The following is a 25677-nucleotide window of genomic DNA, read 5'->3' on the forward strand; positions in this document are numbered from 1 at the left end:
TTATATTATTTAATCATTGAGGAGTTCAATTACCCAACCTCTTGAATGAGGTGTGTTTCACAGGACAGGACAGCCTAAAGCGAGGGTGAGACAAATGTGGTATAATATATTGGAACACCAACACACGGCACCACAAGATGGTAAAACATAAATTTGATCCACTAGTCTGATGAACTGGCAGGCTCCATCGCATCATAGTGCAAAGGTATCAGGCATAGACCCAAGCAGAGGGAAATGGGGAATATTAAATGGAGAATTTCTTTGGTCTGAGCATTATTGAAGCCCTGGGGCCAGGTCATTTGTTTCTCCACTGTAGAAGGGGTGTGGCTTATGGAGAAAGGCTGGGTGGCAGAAATAAAATTTGGTGCAGGAACCTGGTCTGAAGGTTTCCGTTTTTTCCTTAAATATATTTGAGTACCTTTTTGTGTTTACGAAGGTGTAAAATGTCATGGCTGCATCACCGCACTTCTAGCATGAAGTCTCAGCATTGAGCACTCCCAGGTTGAGAGTGGTGCCGCCAGATGCAGACGAAAGCTCCATCCCAACAATATGCCTAAGCGGAGATGCATACTTGCAATTAAAATGATAGAGCTTTCTGTTTCACACACTAGCTATCCCTGATGGCCTTTTTGGCCAATTTTCTTTCCATCACCCCTAAAAGTATTAGGTTATGCTGGACACAGTTTCATGAGCGCTGGTTACCCTCCAGTACTTTACCCAAGTGGCTATGAAGAACACATGCATGCTTAGCTCAATCCACACACATGCACTTTCCATCCATATTCACTGGATATTAATCAGGAGTGCAGCATTGACACTCAGGTTCTGTGGTCTACGGTGACTAAGCCGACCATGGTCTTCATAGTAGTTGAGGTACGATTGTTGAATGCAGCATCACTGGGCCAAAGAAGGAGAAAAATTGCACAGGGTTCCTGCTCCCAGTTTCACTCATTTGTTGGAGAGACGAGCCACCTTGCAAATGTATTTGGGCAAAACTGTAACTGCTGCAGACCACTCCTTGATCCCTATCATTATTACTCTGTAGTTGGCTAATGGTTGTTTTAACAGCAGTGGGGAATGGAGGAGAAATTAGGGATAAATTCAGTTTCTCTCCTCCTCCAATTTTGATGAGAGATCTATTGTCTGAGAATAGAAAGTTATTGAAGCTCATTCCCAACAATTGTCACCAGATGTAAGTGACTGGTACTTGGATCTCAAATCCCATGGCCATCTGATTCATATAAAGGCTGGTTTGGTGTTGGCAAGCAACCCTGTTTTTGTTTTGTGTCGAACTACTGTCTGAAATTTCACAAACAGAACACTTGATTTGATAAAATTCTACTCATGAATTTCAAGTTAGGGTGACAGGTAGAGAGGAAGGATAGATTTTTCTGCAGGTTCATAGTCAACGGGTGGAAACTCCAGCTCTGGAATTTTAAATTAGCCACCTCATGTAAGCACTTTAGAGGTACATCCTAGCATATGTTATTGTCTGCAATAATAACATAAAATTTTAGTGTTTGGAATTACTACGTCAGTACAAGAAACCAACTTGATCCTGCTTTAGTCTTCATGAGTCTTTTTCATTTTCTTTTACAGATGTGTCTCGAAGGAGCAACTGTTATAAGGTTGTTATAGCCCACATGCTGTGTTAATTATATAGTGGGTTTAGCCATGCTGGAATATTTGTACCTTTACTTTGATCTAATCACAAACTTGAATTTTTCCTGATCTATCACTAGATGATCACTCGCGGGTTCATCTGACGCCTGTGGAGGGTGTTCCAGACTCTGACTTTATCAATGCTTCCTACATAAATGTAAGTTGATGAACCACTGTAGATAAAGTAAATAATTGTAAAAAATATTATGTATAGTTTTTACATTTGCAGATTCATAAAAATGTATTCCTTAAAAAAAAATCAACAATACTTGTTTGTTTTGTAAAAACAGTTGCAGGTAGCCCAGAGATGCAGGAAACGTGGACAAATTATATTGTGTCATGGAGAGATATGACGTGGATACACAATGCAGTTTGTTCGATGGCAGTTCTTGGTTATACTAGTGTTGAATGATAAAGTGGGGCCGTTTCCTAACAAGGGGCTGCGGGTTATGGGGCAGCAGTGGCAAATGCTGCAGTTTTTTGCATGGCTATTCGTGGTTATTATCATGTTGCCTAGCTCCCAGCAGGGGACCAGAGAGGAAAATTGGCTCTTGCATGTCTGCCAATTTGATATATTTAAATCTTGTAAATCGTTGTGGCACATAATGTGTGTGCCAAACCAAACTTAAAGCTCCATGTCAGCTGATTGGACATTTCAGGTTTGATTTCCAAACACTGCCATTTGGCCCCTTTGGGTTCAGGTTTGCATGTCCTTTTTTTTAAAAAAAAATGGTGTGCGCGAGGGACAACACAAACTCATTCCTACTACTGTAAATTGGCATCGCCCATGGACAAAAATAAAATATTGTGTCTCTTGTAACTTCCTTTCTGCTTTTCTACCACTCTAATCCTTTCTCTCTATGCCACTTTTATTTGTTGGTCTTTAAATCCCTGTTTGTCTGAATATCTCTCACCTCCTGTTTCCTTCAATCCTGTCACTTCCACATATCCCACTCTGTATGCTTCTTATACTTGGTCATTTACTGATCTGCTCAATTTGTATCTTTGTATTTTTTAAAGCAAAGGAAATTTAACAATCATTTACCGAGCTGGGGATGGGTAGCAGGGACAGTTGGGACCAGGGCTATGGGAGGAGAGAGTACCTGGAAGCTGCTGTAATACAGAAAATAAATGGGGGGCTGGGGCCTGGGACCGGAGGGGCTGTGTTCTGACCATTAAATAACTTGGGCGGTGGGGGATACTATATTAAGTATCTACACCTTTGATATTAAGTATATTTACTTATAAGTTTCCAAAACTTAAGGTTTGGCAAGGGAAAGAAACAGAGGAAAGCAGAAGTAATGCCAAAGATGTTTGTCAAAATGTAACTAATGAACAGAAATAGGGAATGACTATTTCCCCTGGGAGGGCTGGTGATGAGGGTTTGTCAATTTAAAATTGTCCTGAGAGTTAGAGACACTAGGAGAAATTTATACAAGGGTTGTTTGAGCACAATATGCTTTGCCACAGGGAGTAATTGAGGTAGAGGCCATTATCCAATTTCCCCTTACAAAATAGAAATATTTAAAGCAGAGGAAGATATAGGGTTGTGGAAACAGCACAGGGCAGTGACATTAATTTTGGATTGCTCTAGCAAAGAGCTGACACGGACAGAATGAGTCCTTCTGTGCTGTAAACTTCTATGGTTATATCTAGGACCAATACTGTTGGGCGTATTTATGATAAAAGATGGTAATAGCTGTGAGTACTCTGGAGGGAATCTACCTTATATCAGGCCGCTGGTGAGGTCGTTGAATTTCTTTTGGCATTGCAGCCATGTCTTAGGAGCTAAGCTCCCAGCATTGACCTCCTCTGCGATGTCTTCCCATTGGAAGTGGAGTTGTTGCCTGGAGGTCTTTCTGCCTCCTGAGGGCACAGGGTCGATCTCCACCTATCCACTGCTTGCACCAGGGCCTCCAAGACAGCATCGGAAAACCTTAGTGCATTCTCAGAACTGTCTCCCTGTTGTCTACCTCCCCTTTAAGAGGAGCTGGCTGCCTTTAAATGGTGTCAGAGACTCCCGATATCAAACCACTCCCCCCAAAAAGGCACGCAGCCAATGAATAGCTCGGGTAGAGTTAACTGCTCACCTGACTCATAATAATGAGTACGCAGCACAAATGTTGCCTGGGACAACATTAACAGGTGCTGCACGTCCCTCTTTGGGTGCGATCGAATTTCTCGGCCCTTGTCACGAAATGAGGAAATACCGTGAAACAGCTTTTAAAAAAATTTGTGTTGCCTTATAAGCATACAGTTTGTAGCATATAGAATCTCACACAGCCAGTTCTATTCCATGCTCTGATTGAGGTGAACATGTGTTTTGCAGAGAATAATTGAATGAGCTGGAACTGTGTTTTAATCATCAGAATGCAAATATTTTACACCCAAATTTTGATTAGTGTTTAATTTTGAAATAAAATTACATGGCACAGATCTTACTCTAGAGCATTCAGCTAGACTTTAACAAAAAAATGTTCTGAAAGGATTTAAAATTGTACGGTACAATAAACCATTGAATAAATGTAATAGAGCCCATTTTTCATCAAGTTAATATGTGAAATGTTGCCGCCTACCCATTTAATGTCTTGCCTTAATGAGATATGGTTGGTTGTGCTTTTCCCTGTCATCGCCTCCTCCCGATATCCCCATCATCACTGAAGCCAGTCTTCAGCCAATTCGATTCACTCCATGTGATATCAGGAAACGGCTGAGTGCACTGGATACAGCAAAGGCTATGGGCCCTGATAACATCCCGGCTGTAGTGCTGAAGACTTGTGCTCCAGAACTAGCTGCGCCTCTAGCCAAGCTGTTCCAGTACAGCTACAACACTGGCATCTACCCGACAATGTGGAAAATTGCCCAGGTATGTCCTGACCACAAAAAGCAGGACAAATCCAATCCGGCCAATTACCGCCCCATCAGTCTACTCTCAATCATCAGCAAAGTGATGGAAGGTGTCGTCGACAGTGCTTTCAAGCGGCACTTACTCACCATTGAGGTGAGTGGGCGGAGATTTGGCAGATGCAATACAATATTGGAAAGTGTGAGGTTATGCACTTTGGCAGGAAAAATCAGAGAGCAAGTTATTATCTTGATGGCGAGAAACTGGAAAGTACTGCAGTACAAAGGGATCTGGGGTTCCTAGTGCAAGAAAATCAAAAGGTTAGTATGCAGGTGCAGCAGGTGATCAAGAAGGCCAACGGAATGTTGGCTTTTATTGCTAGAGGGATAGAATATAAAAACAGGGAGGTATTGCTGCAGTTATATAAGGTATTGGTGAGACCGCACCTGGAATACTGCATACAGTTTTGGTGTCCATATTTAAGAAAAGACATACTTGCTCTCGAGGCAGTAGAAAGAAGGTTCACTTGGTTAATCCCGGGGATGAGGGGGCGGACATATGAGGAGAGGTTGAGTAGATTGGGACTCTACTCATTGGAGTTCAGAAGAATGAGAGGCGATCTTATTGAAACATATAAGATTGTGAAGGGGCTTGATCGGGTGGATGTGGTAAGGATGTTCCCAAGGATGGGTGAAACTAGAACTAGGGGGCATAATCTTAGAATAAGGGGCTGCTCTTTCAAAACTGAGATGAGGAGAAACTTCTTCACTCAGAGGGTGGTAGGTCTGTGGAATTTGCTGCCCCAAGAAGCTGTGGAAGCAACATCATTAAATAAATTTAAAACAGAAATCGACAGTTTCCTAGAAGTAAAGGGAATTAGGGGTTACGGGGAGCGGGCAGGAAATTGGACATGAATTTAGATTTGAGGTTAGGATCAGATCAGCCATGATCTTATTGAATGGCGGAGCAGGCTCGAGGGGCCGATTGGCCTACTCCTGCTCCTATTTCTTATGTTCTTAATAACCTGCTCACCGATGCTCAGTTTGGGTTCCGCCAGGACCACTCAGCGCCAGACCTCGTTACAGCCTTGGTCCAAACATGGACAAAAGAGCTGAATTCCAGAGGTGAGGTGAGAGTGACTGCCCTTCACATCAAGGCAACATTTGACCGAGTGTGGCACCAAGGAGCCCGAGTAAAATTGAAGTCAATGGGAATCAGGGGGAAAACTCTCCAGTGGCTGGAGTCATACCTAGCACAAAGGAAGATGGTAGTGTTTGTTGGAGGCCAATCATCTTAGCACCAGGGCATTGCTGCAAGAGTTCCTCAGGGCAGAGTCCTAGGCCCAACCATCTTCAACTGCTTCATCAATGACCTTCCCTCCATCATAAGGTCAGAAATAGGGATGTTCGCTGATGATTGCACAGTGTTCAGTTCCATTCGCAACCCCTCAAATAATGAAGCAGTCCGAGCCCGCATGCAGCAAGACCTGGACAACATCCCCGCTTGGGCTGATAAGTGGCAAGTAACATTCACGCCAGACAAGTGCCAGGCAATGATCATCTCCAACAAGAGAGAGTCTAACCACCTCCCCTTGACATTCAACGGCATTACCATCACCGAATTCCCCACCATCAACACCCTGGGGGTCGCCATTGACCAGAAACTTAACTGGACCAGCCATATAAATACTGTGGCGACAAAAGCAGGTCAGAGGCTGGGTATTCTGCGGTGAGTGACTCACCTCCTGATTCCCCAAAGTCTTTCCACCATCTACAAGGCGCAAGTCAAGAGTGTGATGGAATACTCTCCACTTGCCTGGATGAGTGCAGCTCCAACAACACTCAAGAAGCTCGACACCATCCAGGACAAAGCAGCCCGCTTGATTGACGCCCCATCCAGCACCCTAAACATTCATTTCCTTCACCACTGGCGCACAGTGGCTGCAGTGTGTACCATCCACAGGATGCACTGCAGCAACTCGCCAAGGCTTCTTCGACAGCACCTCCCAAACCCACGACCTCTACCACCTAGAAGGACAAGAGCAGCAGGTACATGGGAACAACACCACCTGCACGTTCCCCTCCAAGTCACACACCATCCCGACTTGGAAATATATTGCCGTTCCATCATCGTCGCTGGGTCAAAATCCTGGAACTCCCTATGTAACAGCACGGTGGGAGAACCTTCACCACACGGAGTGCAGTGGTTCAAGAAGGCGGCTCATCACCACCTTCTCAAGGGCAATTAGGGATGGGCAATTAATGCCGGCCTCGCCAGCGACGCCCCCATCCCATGAACGAATAAAAAATAATTGTGTAGTTGCCGGGTTCAGTCTTTCTTTCTCAGAGTGCCTTATTAATACCTGTATCTCATGGTTGCTTAGTAACAATCTGTTGACACATGGGGCTCGATTTTCGCACCCCCGAGCGGGTGCGTTCGTGGCGGGGGGGGGCTGCGAAAATCGGGGATTCCCGGGGCAGATCTGGAGCCCGGCTCCAACCTGCCCACTTCCAGGTTCCCCAGTGACGCGCATGTGGGACTCCCGCCGGCAATTAAAGCCAACGGGGTGCCACTTGAAGTAATTAACTATGTACTTCAGGTCGTTTACAGACCTGATTGACCTGTTATTTTAGCAGGGATGGGATTTTTCAAGGGTAAAAATTATACTATTTCTAGAAGTGGCATTGGAATATTTATGTTAACGGACTGATTTTAACATATACCACTGAATTGTGGGGAATAAAGCAGCTTTTGTAAACTCCAACTATAGTGCAATTACTCATTAATTGTTGCATTAAGTGTGGCCTTATTTAGTCATTAATTGCAGTTAGTTCATGTGCCACTTGCTGGTTGTTTCAGTTTAGTCCTCTCCACTGCCACACCTTGCCTCACCAAGATTGTTTATTCTTTGTTTGGAAAGGGAACAAGAAGGACATCTGCATAAATGAATTGTTTTTTTACTTTAATATCTGGTTATGCTGATCCTATATTTTATTTTTTTAAAAGGGCTATCAAGACAAAAACAAGTTTATAGCGGCTCAAGGTAAATCATAAACATATTCAAATGTAAACATTTTTTTCTCAGTATGGCTGAAAGGGTACGGTAGCGTCGTGGTTATGTTACTGGGCTAGTAATCCAGAGGCCTAGACTAAAATCCAGAGTCACGAGTTCAAATCCCGCCACGGCGGCTGGCGAATTTAAATTCAATTAATTAAATAAAAAATCTGGAATTAAAATACTAGTATCAGTAATGATAGCCATGAAACTACCGGATTGTCGTAAAAACCCATCTGGTTCACTAATGTCCTTTAGGGAAGGAAACCTGCCGTCCTTACCCGGTCTGGCCTATATGTGACTCCAGACCCACAGCAATGTGGTTGATTCTTAATTGCCCTCTGAAATGGCCTAGCAAGCCACTCAGTTGTAAAAAAAATCTCGCTAGGGATGGGCAATAAATGGCCTTGCCAGCCGTGAACGAATTTTTAAAAAAAATATCTTGCAGGTAATTGTGTTAGTCATTGCAGTCAAAATAATGGAATTAGCATTTTTACAACACTGGTAGAAAAGGTGTTCATATATTTAAGTATTTTTTCTTTCTACTCAATATGATATTGCTAGTCATTTATTGATTATTTTCATGCAGGCACCTCTTGCAGCATTTCTTAAATTGAAATTGTAGTTTTGCTTTTCAGGTACAGTTGTTAGGGACAAGGTTGGGGGCGTGGGAAAGCAGAAAAAAAATCAGAAATAGGAAAACCTGATGTATACGTACAGGACTGAAGGAGACACAAACTAATGCACGAGTTAAATTGGTTGATAGTGAGATTACATATTATCCAACTTAATTAGCTGTCAGTAATGTTTTTCAACAAGTACAGCTGGAGCAGACTGGATGCAAAATCCCTAGTGTTTATAGAACGGTTAAAAAGCTCAATAGTACAGTAGTATTAAAAAAAAATGAAAAAGCTTGATATGGTAAATTTAAGATTGAATCATTGACTGTCTTATTTAATCTAAAGTCACTGTGCTTTTTGGTGGGATTAGGCCACTATCTATCTTCACAGGAAGAAAGGATGAAAGTGGCAGATTGATTTTCTTCCAACCCATAATCTCCAAAGGAAATGGCCTGTTATATTTATTTGCCATTGGGGAACAAGTTTGGTTTGGCTACCGACTGTTTAAATTGAAGGTGTTGTTGAGCACATATGCTTGAAAGAGTTTTTATGTGGTATTTTCTGGATTTGGTTACTCTGTTATTAAGTAGGAATTATCCTACCAAACCTGTAACTCGTGTCTTTCCAGCAAGTAATTTATGGTGTTTGCCTCCCAATATCTTTCAGGGCCCAAGGAAGAAACTGTGAATGACTTTTGGAGGATGATATGGGAGCAAAACACAGCAACAATTGTCATGGTGACAAACCTAAAAGAGAGAAAAGAGGTAATGCTGTTACATGAGATTATTTTGCTAAGTGGTATATTCCACATAAGTGTGTGCCCTTTTTTTCCATTTATATCACTTTTCAGGAAAGAAGTGAGACACTAAAATTTTTTGAAGTAAATCTTTTTTACTCCCCTCAAGCACAAAAACATTTTAAAAATAAAGATATAAGTAAACCACATGTAGTCCCGAGAACCATAGAACCATAGAAAAGATACAGCACAGAAGGGGGCCATTCGGCCCATCGTGTCCGCGCCGGCTCGAAGAACAACCAGGTGCCCATTCTAATCCCACCTTCCAGTACCCAGTCCATAGCCCTACAGCTTACAGCACTTTAGGTGCAGGTCCAGGTACTTTTTAAGAGTTGAGGGTCCCTGCCTCTACCACCAATTCGGGCAGTGAATTCCATACACCACCACCCTCTGGGTAAAAAAGTTTTTCCTCATGTCCCCTCTAATCCTTCCGCCAGTCAGCTTAAATCTATGTCCTCTAGTTCTTGAACTCTCCGCTAGGGGAAACAGATACTTCCTGTCTACTCGATCTGGGCCCCTCATAATTTTGTACACCTCAATCAAGTCTCCCCTCAGCCTCCTCTGCTCCAAGGAAAACAACCCCAGCCTATCCAATCTCTCCTCGTAGCTGCACTTTTCAAGCCCTGGCAACATTCTTGTCAATTTTCTCTGCAACCTCTCCAGAGCAATTACGTCCTTCCTGTAATGAGACCCCTGAGACCACCAAACAGATCACCATTCCATTCTACGTACACAGAAGAGGATTACTGCTGACTTGTGTCACACAGTGCATCCAGTATAGAACTGAAGACTGAACTGAACGTTTACAGGGCTCTACAGAGTAATCATGTAAATGCACATGAATTTAAATAAAACTGAGATGAGGGGGAATGGAGGACAGGAGGGGTTATTGTAATCCTGATATTCGAAGAAAATTAAAATTAATTTAACAACAGCCATGGAGAAAATACTCGACCACTTTATCCCAATTCGTATTCATTTCGAGTATGTAGGCCATTAGATGTGATCAGTATTTTTGTTTTATTCGTTCATGGGATGTGGGCGTCGCTGGCAAGGCCAGCATTTATTGCCCATCCCTAATTGCCCTTGAGAAGGTGGTGGTGAGCTGCCTTCTTGAACCGCTGCAGTCCGTGTGGTGAAGATTCTCACACAGTGCAGTTAGGAAGGGAGTTCCAGGATTTTGACCCAGCAACGATGAAGGAACAGCGATGTATTTCCAAGTCGGGATGGTGTGTGAATTGGAGGGGAACGTGCAGGTGGTGGTGTTCCCATATGCCTGCTGCTCTTGTCCTTCTAGGTGGTAGAGGTCACGGGTTTGGGAGGTGCTGTCGAAGAAGCCTTGGCGAGTTGCTGCAGTGCATCCTGTGAATGGTACACACTGCAGCCACAGTGCGCCAGTGGTGAAGGGAGTGAATGTTTAGGATGGTGGATAGGGTGCCAATCAAGCAGGCTGCTTTATCTTGGATGGTGTCGAGCTTCTTGAGTGTTGTTTGAGCTGCACTCATCCAGGCAAGTGGAGAGTATTCCATCACACTCCTGACTTGTGCCTTGTGGATGGTGGAAAGGCTTTGGGGAGTCAGGAGGTGAGTCACTCACCGCAGAATACCCAGCCCCTGACCTGCTTTTGTAGCCACAGTATTTATATGGCTGGTCCAGTTAAGTTTCTGGTCAATGGTGACCCCCAGGATGTAGATGGGGGATTCGGCGATGGTAATGCAGTTGAATGTCAAGGGGAGGTGGTTGGACACTCTCTTGTTGGAGATGGTATTGCCTGGCACTTGTCTGGCGCGAATGTTACTTGCCACTTAACAGCCCAAACCTGGATGTTGTCCAGGACTTGCTGCATGCGGTCAGGGACTGCTTCATTATCTAAGGGGTTGCAAATGGAATTGAGCATTGTGCAATCGTCAGCGAACGTCCCCATTTCTGACCTTATGATGGAGGGAAGGTCATTGATAAAGCAGCTGAAGATGGTTGGGCCTCGGACACTGCCCTGAGGAACTCCTGCAGCAATGCCCTGGGGCTGAGATGATTGGCCTCCAACAAACACTACCATCTTCCTTTGTGCTAGGTATGACTCCAGCCACTGGAGAGTTTTCCTCCTGATTCCCATTGACTTCAATTTTACTAGGGCTCCTTGGTGCCACACTCGGTCAAATGCTGCCTTGATGTCAAGGGCAGTCACTCTCACCTCACCTCTGGAATTCAGCTCTGTTGTCCAGGTTTGGACCAAGGCTGTAATGAGGTCTGGAGCCGAGTGGTCCTGGCGGAACCCAAACTGAGCATCGGTGAGCAGGTTATTGGTGAGTAAGTGCCGCTTGATAGCACTGTCGACGACACCTTCCATCACTTTGCTGATTGAGTGTAGACTGATGGGACAGTAATTGGCCGGATTGGGATTTGTCCTGCTTTTTGTGGACTAACATACCTGGGCAATTTTCCACATTGTCAGTTAGCTGTCAGTGTTGTTGCTGTACTGGAACAGTTTGGCTTGAGGTGCAGCTAGTTCTGGAGCACAAGCCTTCAGCACTACAGCCGGGATGTTGTCGGGGCCCATAGCCTTTGCTGTATCCAGTGCACTCAGCCGTTTCTTGATATCACATGGAGTGAATCGAATTGGCTGAAGACTGGCTTCTGTGATGGTGGGGACATAGGGAGGAGGCCGAGATGGATCATCCACTCGGCACTTCTGGCTGAAGATGGTTGCAAACGCATATGCATGAAATGAATGGAATGCTAGCTGGATTGAAATTCCAAATGTCAGTAAAAATGCAAAAGATATAGGTCAATGGCAAGGATCTCTCCTTGTTACATTCAATAATTTGTTAAACTAGTATTTCACAAAATTACTCACTAAATTTAAAAGTAACATAAACTGAATACATTTTATTAATAATCAGGGTTTTATCTGTTTGTACACTCAACCATTTTCTCCATAAGCAGCATCCAGCTACTGGTATTATAACATTTCTTGATGGTGTTAAGTATTCAGAGATTTAGACTAAGGAGTGGCAAATGGAATTAAATGAGATGATAAATGTAAAGTAATGTGCAATAGAGCAGGAAATGTGTACACAATGGATAGGTGTCCAACATAGAAAAGGATACAATTTAGATGTAACTATTTACTAAAAGTACCTGGTATCTAGAAGGCTGTGGTGAAACAACAACTGAAAGGATATTTGATCGAACAAGTTATTCTGACCCTCTTGAACCCATTGATCAGGGTAATTATGAACTCTGTATGCAATTCTGAGTAGCCTACCTTTAAAAGCATACATCAAAGAGAAAATGCTACAAGAATGATTCCAGTTTTTAGGATTCTTCCAATTTTCCCACATTTTCACCCTGATAGTCTTTGTGAGGTACAGTTCCATGGGCAATATCAAACCAATAGACCTCGTCGAAAGGGGTTATTCTTCCAATGTGAGCCTCCACAATGAGTGCCAACAGGATATTCAACTTTGGGGAGCATCACGGCTGATATTGATCCTGTCCATGCCTGTACTTTCTAGCAGGGGCTAGTGGATAGTGATCAGGAATTGAGCCACTATCACAGGAGCCCCGTTTTTGTGTTTGCCCTCTTTTGCCCAGGGCGTACCTACACATTCTAATGATTTTAGTTCGGAGAAGTTCACAAAACTAGGAGAAAAGATTGAGTAAATTAACCCAGGTTTTCAAAAGTGCTGAATGGTGTGGATAATGGTCTAACTTGGTTTTTTTTTCAATTTTGTTTTCAGTTCTGAAGGAGCTGACTTTCACCTTTCCATGGTTACCCTCTGGTACCTTGCCCAGTGGCAGTTCTTAGCTGTCATCTCACTATCTGAGCTGACACATTATTTGACCCTGGTAGCAGTCGCAACAAAGCCTAACACACGTTTTTATCAGGAGTTAAAGCGAAAATCAGCATGCTTTTTGTTCTGAAGTCTTGCCATCTAAGCACCATAAATGCTCTGATTTGTGTTTTAGTGCAAATGCGCCCAGTACTGGCCAGACCAGGGATGCTGGACATATGGGAACATCCGAGTGTCTGTGGAAGATATGATGGTGTTGGTGGACTACACCATCCGCAAGTTCTGTATTCAGCAAGTAAGTCTTTGGTTGTGCAGTTCGGTATCTAGATTTGAAAATATGCCTTAATAATTTTTGACTTGTTTCACTTGAGTGCTGTGTTTTGACTGTCTGGTAAACATATTTTAGACATTGTTTTGAGTTGGGATTATTTGATGAGATCTACAGAGCTCATGAAAAGTTGAACAATGTAGAGCAATTCATACTGGCCACCAGCAGTGCTGTAGTTGGCTGTTCCTTCATCTCATAGAATCTTACAGCACAGAAGGAGGCCATTCAGCCTATTGTACCTATGCAGGCTCTTTGAAAGAGCTATCCAGTTATTCCCACTAACCTGCTCTTTCCCCATAGCCCTCCAAATTTCTCCTTTTCAAGTATAAATCCAATTCCCCATTGGAAGTTACTGCTGAATCTGCTTCCACCACCTTCTTAGGTAGTGCTTTCCAGATCATCATAACTCGCAGGGGAAAAACATTTCTCCTCACCTCCCCTCTGGTTCTTTTGCCAGCTATCTTAAATCTGTTCCCTCTGGTTACCGATCCACCCGCCAATCTATCAAAACTCCTCATAGTTTTGAACACCTCTATTAAATCTCCCTTTAACCTTCTCTGCTCTAAGGAGAACAATCCCAACTTCTCTAGTCTCTCCACACAACTGAAGTCCCACATCCCTGGTATCATTCTGATAAATCCCCTCTGCATCCTCTCCAAGGCCTTGATATCCTTCCTGCTTCCTAATGTGTGGTGCCCAGAATTGTATACAACACTCTAGCTGAGGCTTAACCACTGATTTATAAAGATTTGGCATAACTTCCTTGCTTTTCTACTCTATGCCTCTATTTAAAAATCCAAGGATCCTGTTTGCTTCTTTTACAAGCTTATCAACTTGTCCTACCACTTTCGGAGATTTGTACATGTGAACCCCCAGGTCTTTCTCCTGCTCCCCTTTAAAATTGTACCATTTAGTTTATATTGCCTTATCTCAACCTTCTTCCCAAAATGCATCACTTCATACTTTTCTGCATTAAATTTCATCTGACATGTGTTTGTCCATTTCACCAGTCTGTCTATGTCTTCCTGAAGTATGTTACTATCCTCCTCATTGTTTACTACATTTCCAAGTTTTGTGTCATTTGCAAACTTTGAAATTGTGCCCAGGTAATTAATATATATCAGTAAAACTATTGTGATATAGGTGCAAAGGGCTGAATTGCAATCATTCTGTGCTGTAATTCCTTTGGGGGTGAGGTTATTCACTTTTCCCTTGCAGTGAAGTTGCTGGTGTTTAAACATCTAAGTCAGAGACTCAGCAAAGAGGAGGATTGAGCCTGTGTCTCATAACTCTGAAGTGCAACATTTTATTTTCATGAATAATATAATGCTTACAGTACTGTATTTGAGCAATACAAGAATATCAAAAATATGATCAAGTAAAATTTAAAGTTGACAATAGAAAGTGTTTAGTTGCAACAGATTCCTGGAAATTTGCTATCTTGTGCTTTCAATTACATTTTTTTCCATTTCAGTGGGAGGAGGGTACGGTAATGTAGTGGTTGTGTTCCTCGACTAGTAATCCAGATGCTAGGACTAATAGTCCAGAGAATAGAAATTCAAATCCCACCATGACAATTGGTAAAATTTTTTTTAAAAAGCTGTTATCAGTAAAGTGACTATGAAGCTGCCGGATTGTCGCAAAAACCTAACTGGTTCACTAATATCCTTTGCAGAAGGAAACCCGCTGTGCTTAGTCAGTCTGGCCTATATGTAACTCCAGTCTTTTGGTTCACTCTTAACTGCCCTCTGAAGTAGCCTAGCAAGCCATTCAGTTGTATCGCTACAAGGAGGCCCACCATCACCATCTCAGGGCAATTAGGAATATGCAATAAAATGCTGGCCTTGGAAGCGATGCCCACGTCCCAAGAATGAATTTTTTAAAAAAAAGTTGGAGCTGTTTAAACAAAACTGAAGGCAAGTATTAGAGTGCATTATTTTCTAAACCCCATCAAAGACTGAGCCTTGAAAAGTTACTGAGTTGCCTTATTCAACGTAATAAAAGGTATAGGTAATTTTAATCCCGAACAATTCTTCAAGGTAAGCCAGGATACTAAAACAAAAGGACGTTAGTTAAAACCAATGAAAGAAAAGTTTAGGATGCATGTCAGGAACAATTTCTTCACGCAAGGAATGATCAACACTTAGAATGGTGTTTCTAGGTAGAGTATCAGATGAAAATTTTAGATTCATTGAAGAATCAATTGGATGGCCTGATATAGGGAATGTAGTTTTTAAAAATTCTGGGTAGATGAGTTAAGATGGGCCAAATGGCTTCCCTTATCTGTATCTGTCTTGTGCATTTTGTTAGTTTTCAATTCATTTTTTCCCTTCCATCTCTATAGGTAGGAGATGTAATGAATAAGAAACCTCAGCGACTGGTTACCCAGTTCCATTTTACCAGTTGGCCTGACTTTGGAGTTCCATTTACCCCAATTGGCATGTTGAAATTTCTAAAGAAGGTGAAAACCTGCAACCCATCTTTTGCGGGTGCCATAGTCGTGCATTGCAGGTCAGTATGTCTCTAATCTGGTGCATGATGGTGGGAAAGGATTTACAAATATTTTTAAGTTTTCCTCCCTTTATTACATGGCACAGTGATAAAGATAACATAAATACTCTGGGAACAAAAAAGGTTACAGGAGGTAATAATAATAATACTCATTAAAAGAAAGCTGGACTGATGAAAAATAAGAACATATTAAAATGCCTTTATAACAAAATACAGAGCGTCAGAAGAAAAAAGTGTGAGAAAAAGCATCACTGCATAGGGGGAGGGGGGATGAACAGTTACCCATATAAGAGTTCTGTGCACAAATGCACGTAGCCTAATAAATAAAACAGATGAGCTGGAAGCACGAATTCAGCTTAAAGGGTATGATGTAGTAGCCATTACAGAGACCTGGCTACAAGCTGGGCATGACTGGGAGCTAAATATTTCAGGTTATAGGGTCTTTAGAAAGGACAGGGAAATTGGGAAAACGGGAGGCATATCAGTATTGATAAAATATACAATTACAGCTGTGGAACGGAAGAATTTCAATAAAGTTAGAACTAAAGAACAGTAAAGGATGCAAGACTGGTTGTCTACAGACCTCCACGACAGTAATGATGTAGTGGGGAGATGTATAATTACGGAGTTCAGGGAAGCATGTAGCAGAAACAATGTTATATTCTGGGAGAAGCAGAACAGCTTAAGTAGTAAATGCAGTGAATTTCTAGAATGTATTTGGGACAGTTTTCTGGACTTGTAAATAATAAATATTGCCAGCTTCTGTTTTACTGGAAGTAGTAAAACACACAAAGAAAACCTGTCATTATGATTCAGCAAGGAACATTGGAAAGGAATAGTAAAAGCCTATTAATATATTGCAAGAATGACATGGTTGACAGTAATCAGTTCATGATTAAAGACTATGCCCATATACTTGTCATGCTTTTGTGGTATGAATATGGCAGTTCCCAGTTGGCAAAAGTTTTATTTTGATTGTTAGTCATTTGTTATCTATTTATGCTGCTCCCCTGTTGTACCACCAAACTAGCTTAGCTGGATTTCCTGTTGTTTACTTTATTACATCACAGCCTTGCTGTTGGTCATCCACAGTTGGATTGGAGCAACAAACCTGTTCCTCATTCCTCATTGTAATGCCACTGCCACCACTAGTGAATGCTCTGCACTGTGCATCATGTGCATGTATGTTAAATGCTGCAGTTTCCATCACTGGAGTAACCCAATCAGAAGTACCTGATGGACACTATGGGGTGGATTTTCACCAGACGTGCGGTGGGATGCCTTTAACTCCATGGTAACCGCGTCCTTGATGTTCTGGCTAATCTGGGTGGACTTCCAATGTTCCTCATGGAGGAGTCTACCTTTGTTGGGAAGGGAAATATTGTGCTGCTGCAGTAGAAATAGGCATGGACAATTTTTAACAATGCCAAAGCCCCTCAAATGTGCCAGATTAGAGGAAAACATAGGGGAACAACAGATAGGCATTTCTGCGGCCGCAAATGTGACTCCAGGATGGTATGTTGCCTCCCTAGTGCTAGGGTCAAGGATGTCATGGAGTGGCTGCAGGGCATTCTGGAGGGGGAGGGTAAACAGCCAGTAGTCGTGGTCCAACGACATAGGTTTTAAAAAAAAAAGGGATGAGGTCCTGCAAGGTGAATTTAAGGAGTTAGGAGATAAATTAAAAAGCAGGACCTCAAAGGTAGTGATCTCAGGATTACTACCAGTGCCACATGCTAGTGAGTATAGGAACAGGAGAATAGACCGGATGAATGCGTGGCTGCAGGGATGGTGCAGGAGGGAGGGATTTAGATTCCTGGGACATTGGGACCGGTTCTGGGGAAGGTGGGACCTCTACAAGCGGGACGGGTTACACCTGAGCAGCACTGGGACCAATGTCCTCGCGGGGGTGTTTGCTAGTGCTGTTGGGGAAGGTTTAAACTAGAATGGCAAGGGGATGGGAACCTGAGCAGGAAGACAGAGAAAGGGAAGAAGCAATAGTGGAAGGCAGAGAAAACAAGGGCAAAAAACAAATGGGGCCAGAGTGCAAAATAAAACTAAGATGACTAGCAATCTTAAAAAGACAAGTCTAAAGGCATTGCGTCTTAATGCGCGGAGCATTCACAATAAGGTAGATGAATTAACAGCGCAGATAGATATTAACGGTTATGATATAGTTGCGATTACGAAGACATGGCTGCAGGATGACCAAGGATGGGAACTGAACATCCAGGGGTATTCAATATTTAGGAAGGACAGGCAAAAAGGGAAAGGAGGTGGGGTAGCGTTGTTAGTAAAGGAGGAATTCAATGCAATTGTGAGAAAGGATATTGGCTCGGAAAATCACGATGTAGAATCTGTATGGGTGGAGCTAAGAAACACCAAGGGGCAGAAAACGTTGGTGGGGGTTGTCTATTGGCCCCCAAACAGTAGTGGAGACGTAGGGGAGGGCATTAAACAGGAAATTAGAGACGCATATAAGAAGGGTACAACTATAATCATGGGTGACTTTAATCTACATATAGATTGGTCAAACCAAATTAGCAGTAATACTGTGAGGGAGGAATTCCTGGAGTGTGTACATGATGGATTTCTAGACCAATATGTTGAGGAACCAACTGGAGAACAGGCGATCCTAGACTGGGTATTATGCAATGAGAAAGGATTAATTAACAATCTTGTTGTGCGGGGACCCTTAGGGAAGAGCGACCATAACATGATAGAATTCCTCATTAAGATGGAGAGTAAAGTAGTTGAATCCGAAACTAGGGTCCTGAATCTAAATAAAGGAAATTACGAAAGTATGAGGTGCGAGTTGGCTATGATAGATTGGGGAACTTTACTAAAAGGGATGACGGTGGATAGGCAATGGCTAATATTTAATGAACGTGTGCAGGAATTACAAAAATTATTCATTCCTGTCTGGCGCAAAAATAAAACAGGAAAGGTGGCTCAACCGTGGCTTACAAAAGAAATTAGGGATAGTATTAGATCCAAAGAGGAGACATATAAAATTGCCAGAAAAAGTGGCAAGCCTGAGGATTGGGAGCAGTTTAGAATTCAGCAAAGGAGAACAAAGAGATTGATTAAGAGGGGAAAAGTAGAGTATGAGAGTAAACTAGCAGGGAACATAAAAACTGACTGTAAAAGCTTCTATAAATATGTCAAGAGAAAAAGATTAGTGAAGGCAAATGTGGGTCCCTTAGTCAGAAATGGGGGAAAATATAATGGGGAACAAAGAAATGGCAGAACAATTAAACACATACTTTGGTTCTGTCTTCACAAAAGAGGACACAAATAACCTCCCGGAAATGTTAGGGAACCAAGGGTCTAGTGAGAGGGAGGAACTGAAGGAAATCAGTCTTATTAAAAAAAAATAGTGCTAGGGAAATTAATGGGGCTAAAGGCTGACAAATCCCCAGGACCTGATAATCTACATCCCAGAATACTAAAGGAAGTGGCCCTGGAAATAGTGGATGCATTGGTGGTAATCTTCCAAAATTCTATAGACTCTGGAACAGTTCCTACAGATTGGAGGGTGGCAAATGTAACCCCACTATTTAAAAAAGGTGGGAGAGAAAATACAGGGAATTACAGACCAGTTAGCCTAACAGCAGTAGTGGAAAAATGCTAGAGTCTATTATAAAAGATGTGATAACAGAACACTTGGAAGGCATTAACGGGATTGGACAAAGGCAGCACGGGTTTATGAAAGGGAAATCATGCTTAACAAATCTACTGGAGTTTTTTGAGGATGTAACTAGTAGAATAGATAGGGGAGAACCAGTGGCTGTGGTGTACTTGGATTTTCAGAAGGCTTTTGATAAGGTCCCACACAAAAGATTAGTGTGCAAAATTAAAGCATATGGGATTGGAGGGAATATACTGGCATGGATTGAGAATTGGTTGACAGGAAACAGAAAGTAGGAATAAACGGGTCTTTTTCCAGGTGGCAGGCAGTGACTAGTGGGGTACCGCAGGGATTAGTGCTTGGGCCCCAGCTATTCACAATATATATCAATGATTTGGATGAGGAAACTGAATGTAACATTTCCAAGTTTGCAGACGACACAAAGCTGGGGTGGAATGTGAGCTGTGAGGAGGATGCAAAGAGGCTCCAATGAGATTTAGACAAGTTGGGTGAGTGGGCAAGAACATGGCAGATGCAGTATAACGTGGATAAATGTGAGGTTATCCACTTTAGTTGTAAAAACAGAAAGGCAGATTATTATCTGAATGGTGATAGATTGGGAAAAGGGGAGGTGCAACGATACCTGGGTGTCCTTGTACACCATGCTGAAAGCAAGCATTCAGGTGCAGCAAGCAGTTAGGAAGGTGAATGGTATGTTGGCCTTCATTGCAAGAGGATTAGAGTACAGGTACAGGGATGTCTTACTGCAGTTATACAGGGCCTTGGTGAGATCACATCTGGAGTATTGTGTGCAGTTTTGGTCTCCTTATCTGAGGAAGGATGCCCTTGCCATGGAGAGAGTGCAACAAAGGCTTACCAGACTGATTCCTGGGATGGCAGGACTGACTTATGAGGAGAGATTGGGTCGACTAGGCGTATATTCACTGGAGTTTAGAAGAATGAGATGTGATCTCATCGAAAGATATAAAATTCTAACAGGACTAGACAGACTAGTTGCAGGGAGGATGTTCCCGATGGCTGGAGAGTCCAGAACCAGGGGTCACAGTCTCAGGATACGGGGTATGCCCAAGATGAGGAGAAATTTCTTCCCTCAGAAGGTGGTGAACCTGTGGAATTCTCTACCACAGAAGGCAGTGGAGGCCAAGTCATTAGATGTATTCAAGAAGGAGATAGATATATTTCTTAATGCTAAAGGGATCAAGGGATATGGGGAAAAAGCAGGAACAGGGTACTGAGTTAGACGATCAGCCACGATCATTTTGAATGGCGGAGCAGGCCCGATGGGCCGAATGGCCTACTCTTGCTCCTATTTTCTATGATTCTCTGATTAATTTTTTTCATTGGCTTTGAGGCAGTTTGAGGGGTTAGGAGAAGTAGTAGCCAAGTCCACCTTGGAGTCATTAACGATCATTCAACCTGCCTCTTACCACGACACTTCCCCGACGCCTCTTCCTTTCTGGCCTTCTCTTCCATCAGCAGTGCAAGAGGTTGGAACACAGGAAAATCTGCTGGAGTGCTAACCCCGCCCCCTCGCCATCATGTACATGAAGTGGGGTGGACAACTATCATCTCAAGAAGACGGGGGTGGAGAAAAATCTTGATGGCCAATTTTAGGGAGGGGGATTTGGCAGGAGACTTCCCTGCACATTTTCCTCAATTCTCTGCTCATTTTTGGCCCGTAATAAGATGGAAAGTTCCCATATATAACAGCTCCTGACTTCTCATGTTTAGCTTTTTGCTGATGTGGGAAATTAACTTCTGCACACACCGAACAAAAATAGTCTTCAAGCCATGCTTCTTGACTTATATTTATGAATATTTTACTTTGAATTAAACATCTTTTTTCTTCTATTATATTGCAACATGACAATCTTTATTTTTTTTAAATTTTCTGTGGATGTTACTCGCATGTTTTATACAAACTGCAAATTTTCAATGGACGGCTTCCAAGCAATAACATGTTGGCACATTTGATTTGGGAACTTGAACCAGCACTTCCTTGTCAGGAGAGTTTTGTTTAGAAATGTTTAGTAGAAGGTTGCTCAGTCTATAGCTGCCACCTAGTGGAGCTTCAAGATATTGTGAAGTTAGTGTAAATGTTTAATCAATGCTAGAAGGTTTGTTTTAAAGAATTCAAGTCCTTGAATGTGTTGTCGTCTCCCAAATCCATGTTCATTTTTCTGGGCAACCGTCTGTTTCTCCAATCAGGTTTCTGTTGCTGCCATAGCACCGAAACAGTCCTAATCAAAGTTACAAATAACATTGATGTGGAGATGCTGGTGATGGATTTACGGCACAGAAGGAGGCCATTCGTCCCATCATGTCTGTGCCGGCTGAAAAAGAACTATTCAGCCTACTCCCACTTTCCAGCTCTTGGCCCGTAGCCTCGGATATGCAATTGAAGTGCAGTAACCTACAAGTACTTTTTAAATGCGATGAGGGTTCTGCCTCTACCACCCTTTCAGGCAGTGAGTTCCAGACCCCCACCACCCTCTGGGTGAAAAGATTTCTCCTCAACTCCCCTCTAATCCTTCTACCAATCACTTCAAATCTATGCCCCCTGGATATTGACCTCTCTGTCAAGGGAAACAGGTCCATCCTATCCACTCTATCTAGGCCCCTCATAATTTTATACACCTCAATTAAATCTCCCCTCAGCCTCCTCTGTTCCAAAGAGAACAACCCCAGCCTATCCAATCTTTCCTCATAGCTAAAATTCTCCAGTCTTGGCAACATCCACGTAAATCTCCTCTGTACCCTCTCCAGTGCAATCACATCCTTCCTGTAAAGTATGCATGTACCAGAACTGTACACAGTACTCGAGCTGTGGCCTAACCAATGTTTTATACAGTTCCAGCATAACCTCCCTGCTTTTATATTCTATGTCTTGGCTAATAAAGGAAAGTATTCCATATGCCTTCTTAATCACCTTGACACCCAGGAGTCCCACCCTTTTTCTCTGTGGGAACATATTTGCTCTGAACTCTCATTATCTCCTCCTTGAATGCCTCCCACTGCTCTGACACTGATTTACTTTCAAGTAGCTGTTTCCAGACCACTTTTGCCAAATCACTTCTCAGCTTAGTAAAATTGGCCTTTCCCCAATTGAGAGCTTTTATTCCTGGTCTATCCTTATCCTTTTCCATAACTACGCTAAATCTAATTGAATTATGATCGCTACCACCAAAATGCTCTCCCACTGATACCCCTTCCACCTGCCCAGCTTCATTCCCTAAAACTAAGTCCAGAATTGCCCCCTCTCTTACTGGGCTTGCTATGTACTGGCTAAAAAAGTTTTCCTGAATGCATTTTTAGAATTCTTCGCCCTCTAACTTTTACACTGATTCTATCCCAGTTAATATTAGGTGAGTTGAAATCCCCTACTATTACTGCCCTATTTTTTTTTGCACTTCTCAGAAATTTGCCTGCATATTTGCTCCTCTATCTCCCTCTGACCGTTTGGGGCTCTATAGTATACACCCAGCAGTATGATCGCCCATTTTTTGTTCTTCAGTTCAACCCATGTGGCCTCATTTGATCCTTCTAACATATCATCCCTCCTCACAGCTGTAATTGTTTCTTCAACCAATATTGCGACCCCCCCTTTTTTTTCCATGTAAGCTGATGACACTCAGCTGTGCCTCGCCATCACCTCTCAAACCCCCCACTCCTCTGTTGTCAGACAGCTTGTCCAAAATCCAGTCTTGGATAAGCAGAAATCTCCTCCAGTTAAACAGAGAAGCTATCATCTTCGGCCTACACCACAAACTCCATGCCCTTTCCACCAATTCATTCCCCTGGCTAAATCAGGATGTTTGCAGTCTCAGCATCTTACTCAACTCTGAGCAGAACTTCTGTACTTTCCATCACAAAAACTTCCTCCTTCCAACTCCATAACATAGTCCATCTCTCGCCCACCTCTGGTTCTACCTTAGCCCGTCTGCCACTGAAACCCTCATCCATGCATTTGTCACCTCCTGACTCAACTATTCCAATGTTGTTCTGGCTGGTCTACCATTCTCCACCCCGCCTCTTCCCCCCCCCCCCCCCCCACCCCGGTAAACTTCAGCTCATCCAAAACTCTGCTTCCTGTAATCTATTCTGCACCGTCCTGCTCACCCATTACCCCTGTCCTTGTTGACTTACATTAGCTTCAGGTCCCCTAATGCCCCCCAATTTAAAATTCTCAGCCTTGTTTTTAAATCCCTTCATGATTTCCCTATCGATAACCTCCTTCAGCTCCAGAAATCACCTACCGTCCCGTCCCCCCCCCCCCTCCACCGCCTTCTGAACTCTCCGCTCTTCTAACTCTGGCCTCGCACAACCATCCTCCCTTTCCCCCGCTGTGCTTTCAGCCATCTAGGTCCACACTCAGAAATTCCCTCCCGGACCCCCTCCGCCTATCCGTCACCCCATGTCCTTTAAGATCTTCCTTAATACCCACCTCTTTGCCCAGCTTTTGGTCTCCCATCCTGATGTCTTCTTCTTTGGCTCAGTGTCCATTTTTGTATGATTATGCTTCTGTGAATTGCCATGGGACAATTTTTGTTAAAGGAGCTATATAAATGCAAATTGTTGGTGTTGTAAAGAACATCATGAAATTCAGCCAAATCAACTGTGATCGGTTTAAAAACCTTATATTTCATTTTAGAAATGACTCTTCCCCCTGAAAAAAATCTAGGCCCCATTGGTAAAATACCAGAACTTCCCGGCATTTCTCAGGCCATGTGTATCATACTACATATTCAGTGCTACTGGTCAGACCTCTGGGTAGCAAGTATTTGCTAGCTTCAGAACTCCAACTCTTATGGCACCAAGCACCTGTGCTGAGGAGTGTCAGATAGGTTAAGAAGAACATAACACATACTAGGTATCAGGATCTGGTTCCCACTGAGAACATTCAGCCATTTTAGGCTCTAAGGCAATGTTCCCAAAGAAAATCCTTAACATTTAGGACTAAAATTGTAATCTGATAGGGTTAGCACATCAGATTTAAACAGCTTCTGGGTATGGTAGTGTAGTGGACTAATAATCCATAGGTCTGGACGGTAAATCCAGAGAGCATTAGTTCAAATCCCACCGTAGCAGTCTAAGAATTTGGATTCAGTTTTTTTTTAAATCTTGAAATTTAAAAAAAAATGCTGGTATTTATAATATCAACATTGAAGCTGTCGGATTGTCGCAAAAAAAAAATGTCCTTTAGAAAAGGAAAATCTACCCTCCTTGCACAGTCTGGCCTATATATGACTCCAGTTCAACATCAACATAATTGACTCTTAACTGCCCTTTGAAGTGGTCCAGCAAGCCACTCAGTAGGGCAACTAGAGATGGGCAATAAATGCCAGCAACATTCACATCCGAGAATTTTATTTTAAAAAACACACTGCATAATTTTCCAAGTTAAAAATGTTTTGTAATTTTCAGTGCTGGTGTTGGTCGTACAGGCACTTTCATCGTTATTGATGCCATGCTGGACATGATGCATGCAGAAAGGAAAGTGGATGTTTTTGGATTTGTATCACGGATTCGAGCTCAGCGATGTCAAATGGTTCAGACAGATGTAAGTCTGAAGATATTTTTGTAGCTTAGAAGTGTTACATCAATAACTTGGATTACATAGAACACCTTACATGTCGAAAGATGTCCAAGTACTTTACAATCAGGAGGAAAGGGCTATGGTGGATACTGAAAATGGGAAAATAGGAGGGCAATGGAGAGGCTAGGGAAGGGAACGGAAGGCACATTCCAAAAAGAGTTTTGAAAGTGAGGAGAATGGTGGCAAGACGGGGAACTGGGTAGTGAAATCCCGAGGGAAGAACCTAGTGGCTATTGAGCAGCAGCCATTGGTGGAGCAGAGGGAGCCTGGGATGAGCAGCTATTTGATATTAGAGGAGATGTATAAGAGGGGCATAAGGCAGGAGACCACTAAGATCAGGTAGGGTGAGGCCATTGGAGAGATTTTAAAACAAGACAGAAATTTTGAAGTCAACATGCTGGGAGAATTTGGAGAATACGGGTGTGACAGGATTGTGGGATTTAGTGTGGGTAAGGACATGGACTGTGATGTTTTGGATGAGTTGAAGCTTGTGGAAGGTTGGTGTGGGGAGGGCAGTTTTAAGGGGTTTGGAGAGTTTAAGGCTTGAGGTAATGAAGATGTGAATGATTGGCCCGGAAATTGCTCCGAGCGACGAACCAGCAGTGGTCACAGCTCATTAGATTTAAATTCACCCACTAAGTTACCGCATTCTTTTTGGCGGCAACTTCCTTGAACTGCGACTTGAAAAAATATCAGCATTTTTTCCCAGGTTGTGAGTGGTGGAAGGATCTCTAAGGCACCTCAACCAATCAGGTTGAAGCAAGCCACGCTATGAGAACCTGGAAGTGCAGTTCATTCACAAACCACGATAAGGTATTATA

At 42.8% G+C, this 25677-nt stretch overlaps 1 protein-coding gene across 5 annotated transcripts in view; it reads left to right on the forward strand.

Annotated features, from left to right (window-relative positions):
- The window catches only part of LOC137320273 (receptor-type tyrosine-protein phosphatase alpha), a 258755-nt gene that overhangs the window by 207821 nt on the left and 25257 nt on the right, over nt 1–25677 (forward strand). For all 5 annotated transcript variants that reach the window (XM_067982065.1, XM_067982061.1, XM_067982066.1 and 2 more), the window contains 6 exons: nt 1743–1819; nt 7514–7550; nt 8849–8946; nt 12948–13067; nt 15445–15611; nt 24685–24820. In XM_067982065.1, coding sequence (XP_067838166.1) covers nt 1743–1819; nt 7514–7550; nt 8849–8946; nt 12948–13067; nt 15445–15611; nt 24685–24820 — 635 coding nt within the window. The remainder of the gene's footprint in view (nt 1–1742; nt 1820–7513; nt 7551–8848; nt 8947–12947; nt 13068–15444; nt 15612–24684; nt 24821–25677) is intronic.

The sequence above is a fragment of the Heptranchias perlo genome, chromosome 1, assembly GCF_035084215.1.
Source record: "Heptranchias perlo isolate sHepPer1 chromosome 1, sHepPer1.hap1, whole genome shotgun sequence".
NCBI lineage: Eukaryota > Metazoa > Chordata > Chondrichthyes > Hexanchiformes > Hexanchidae > Heptranchias > Heptranchias perlo.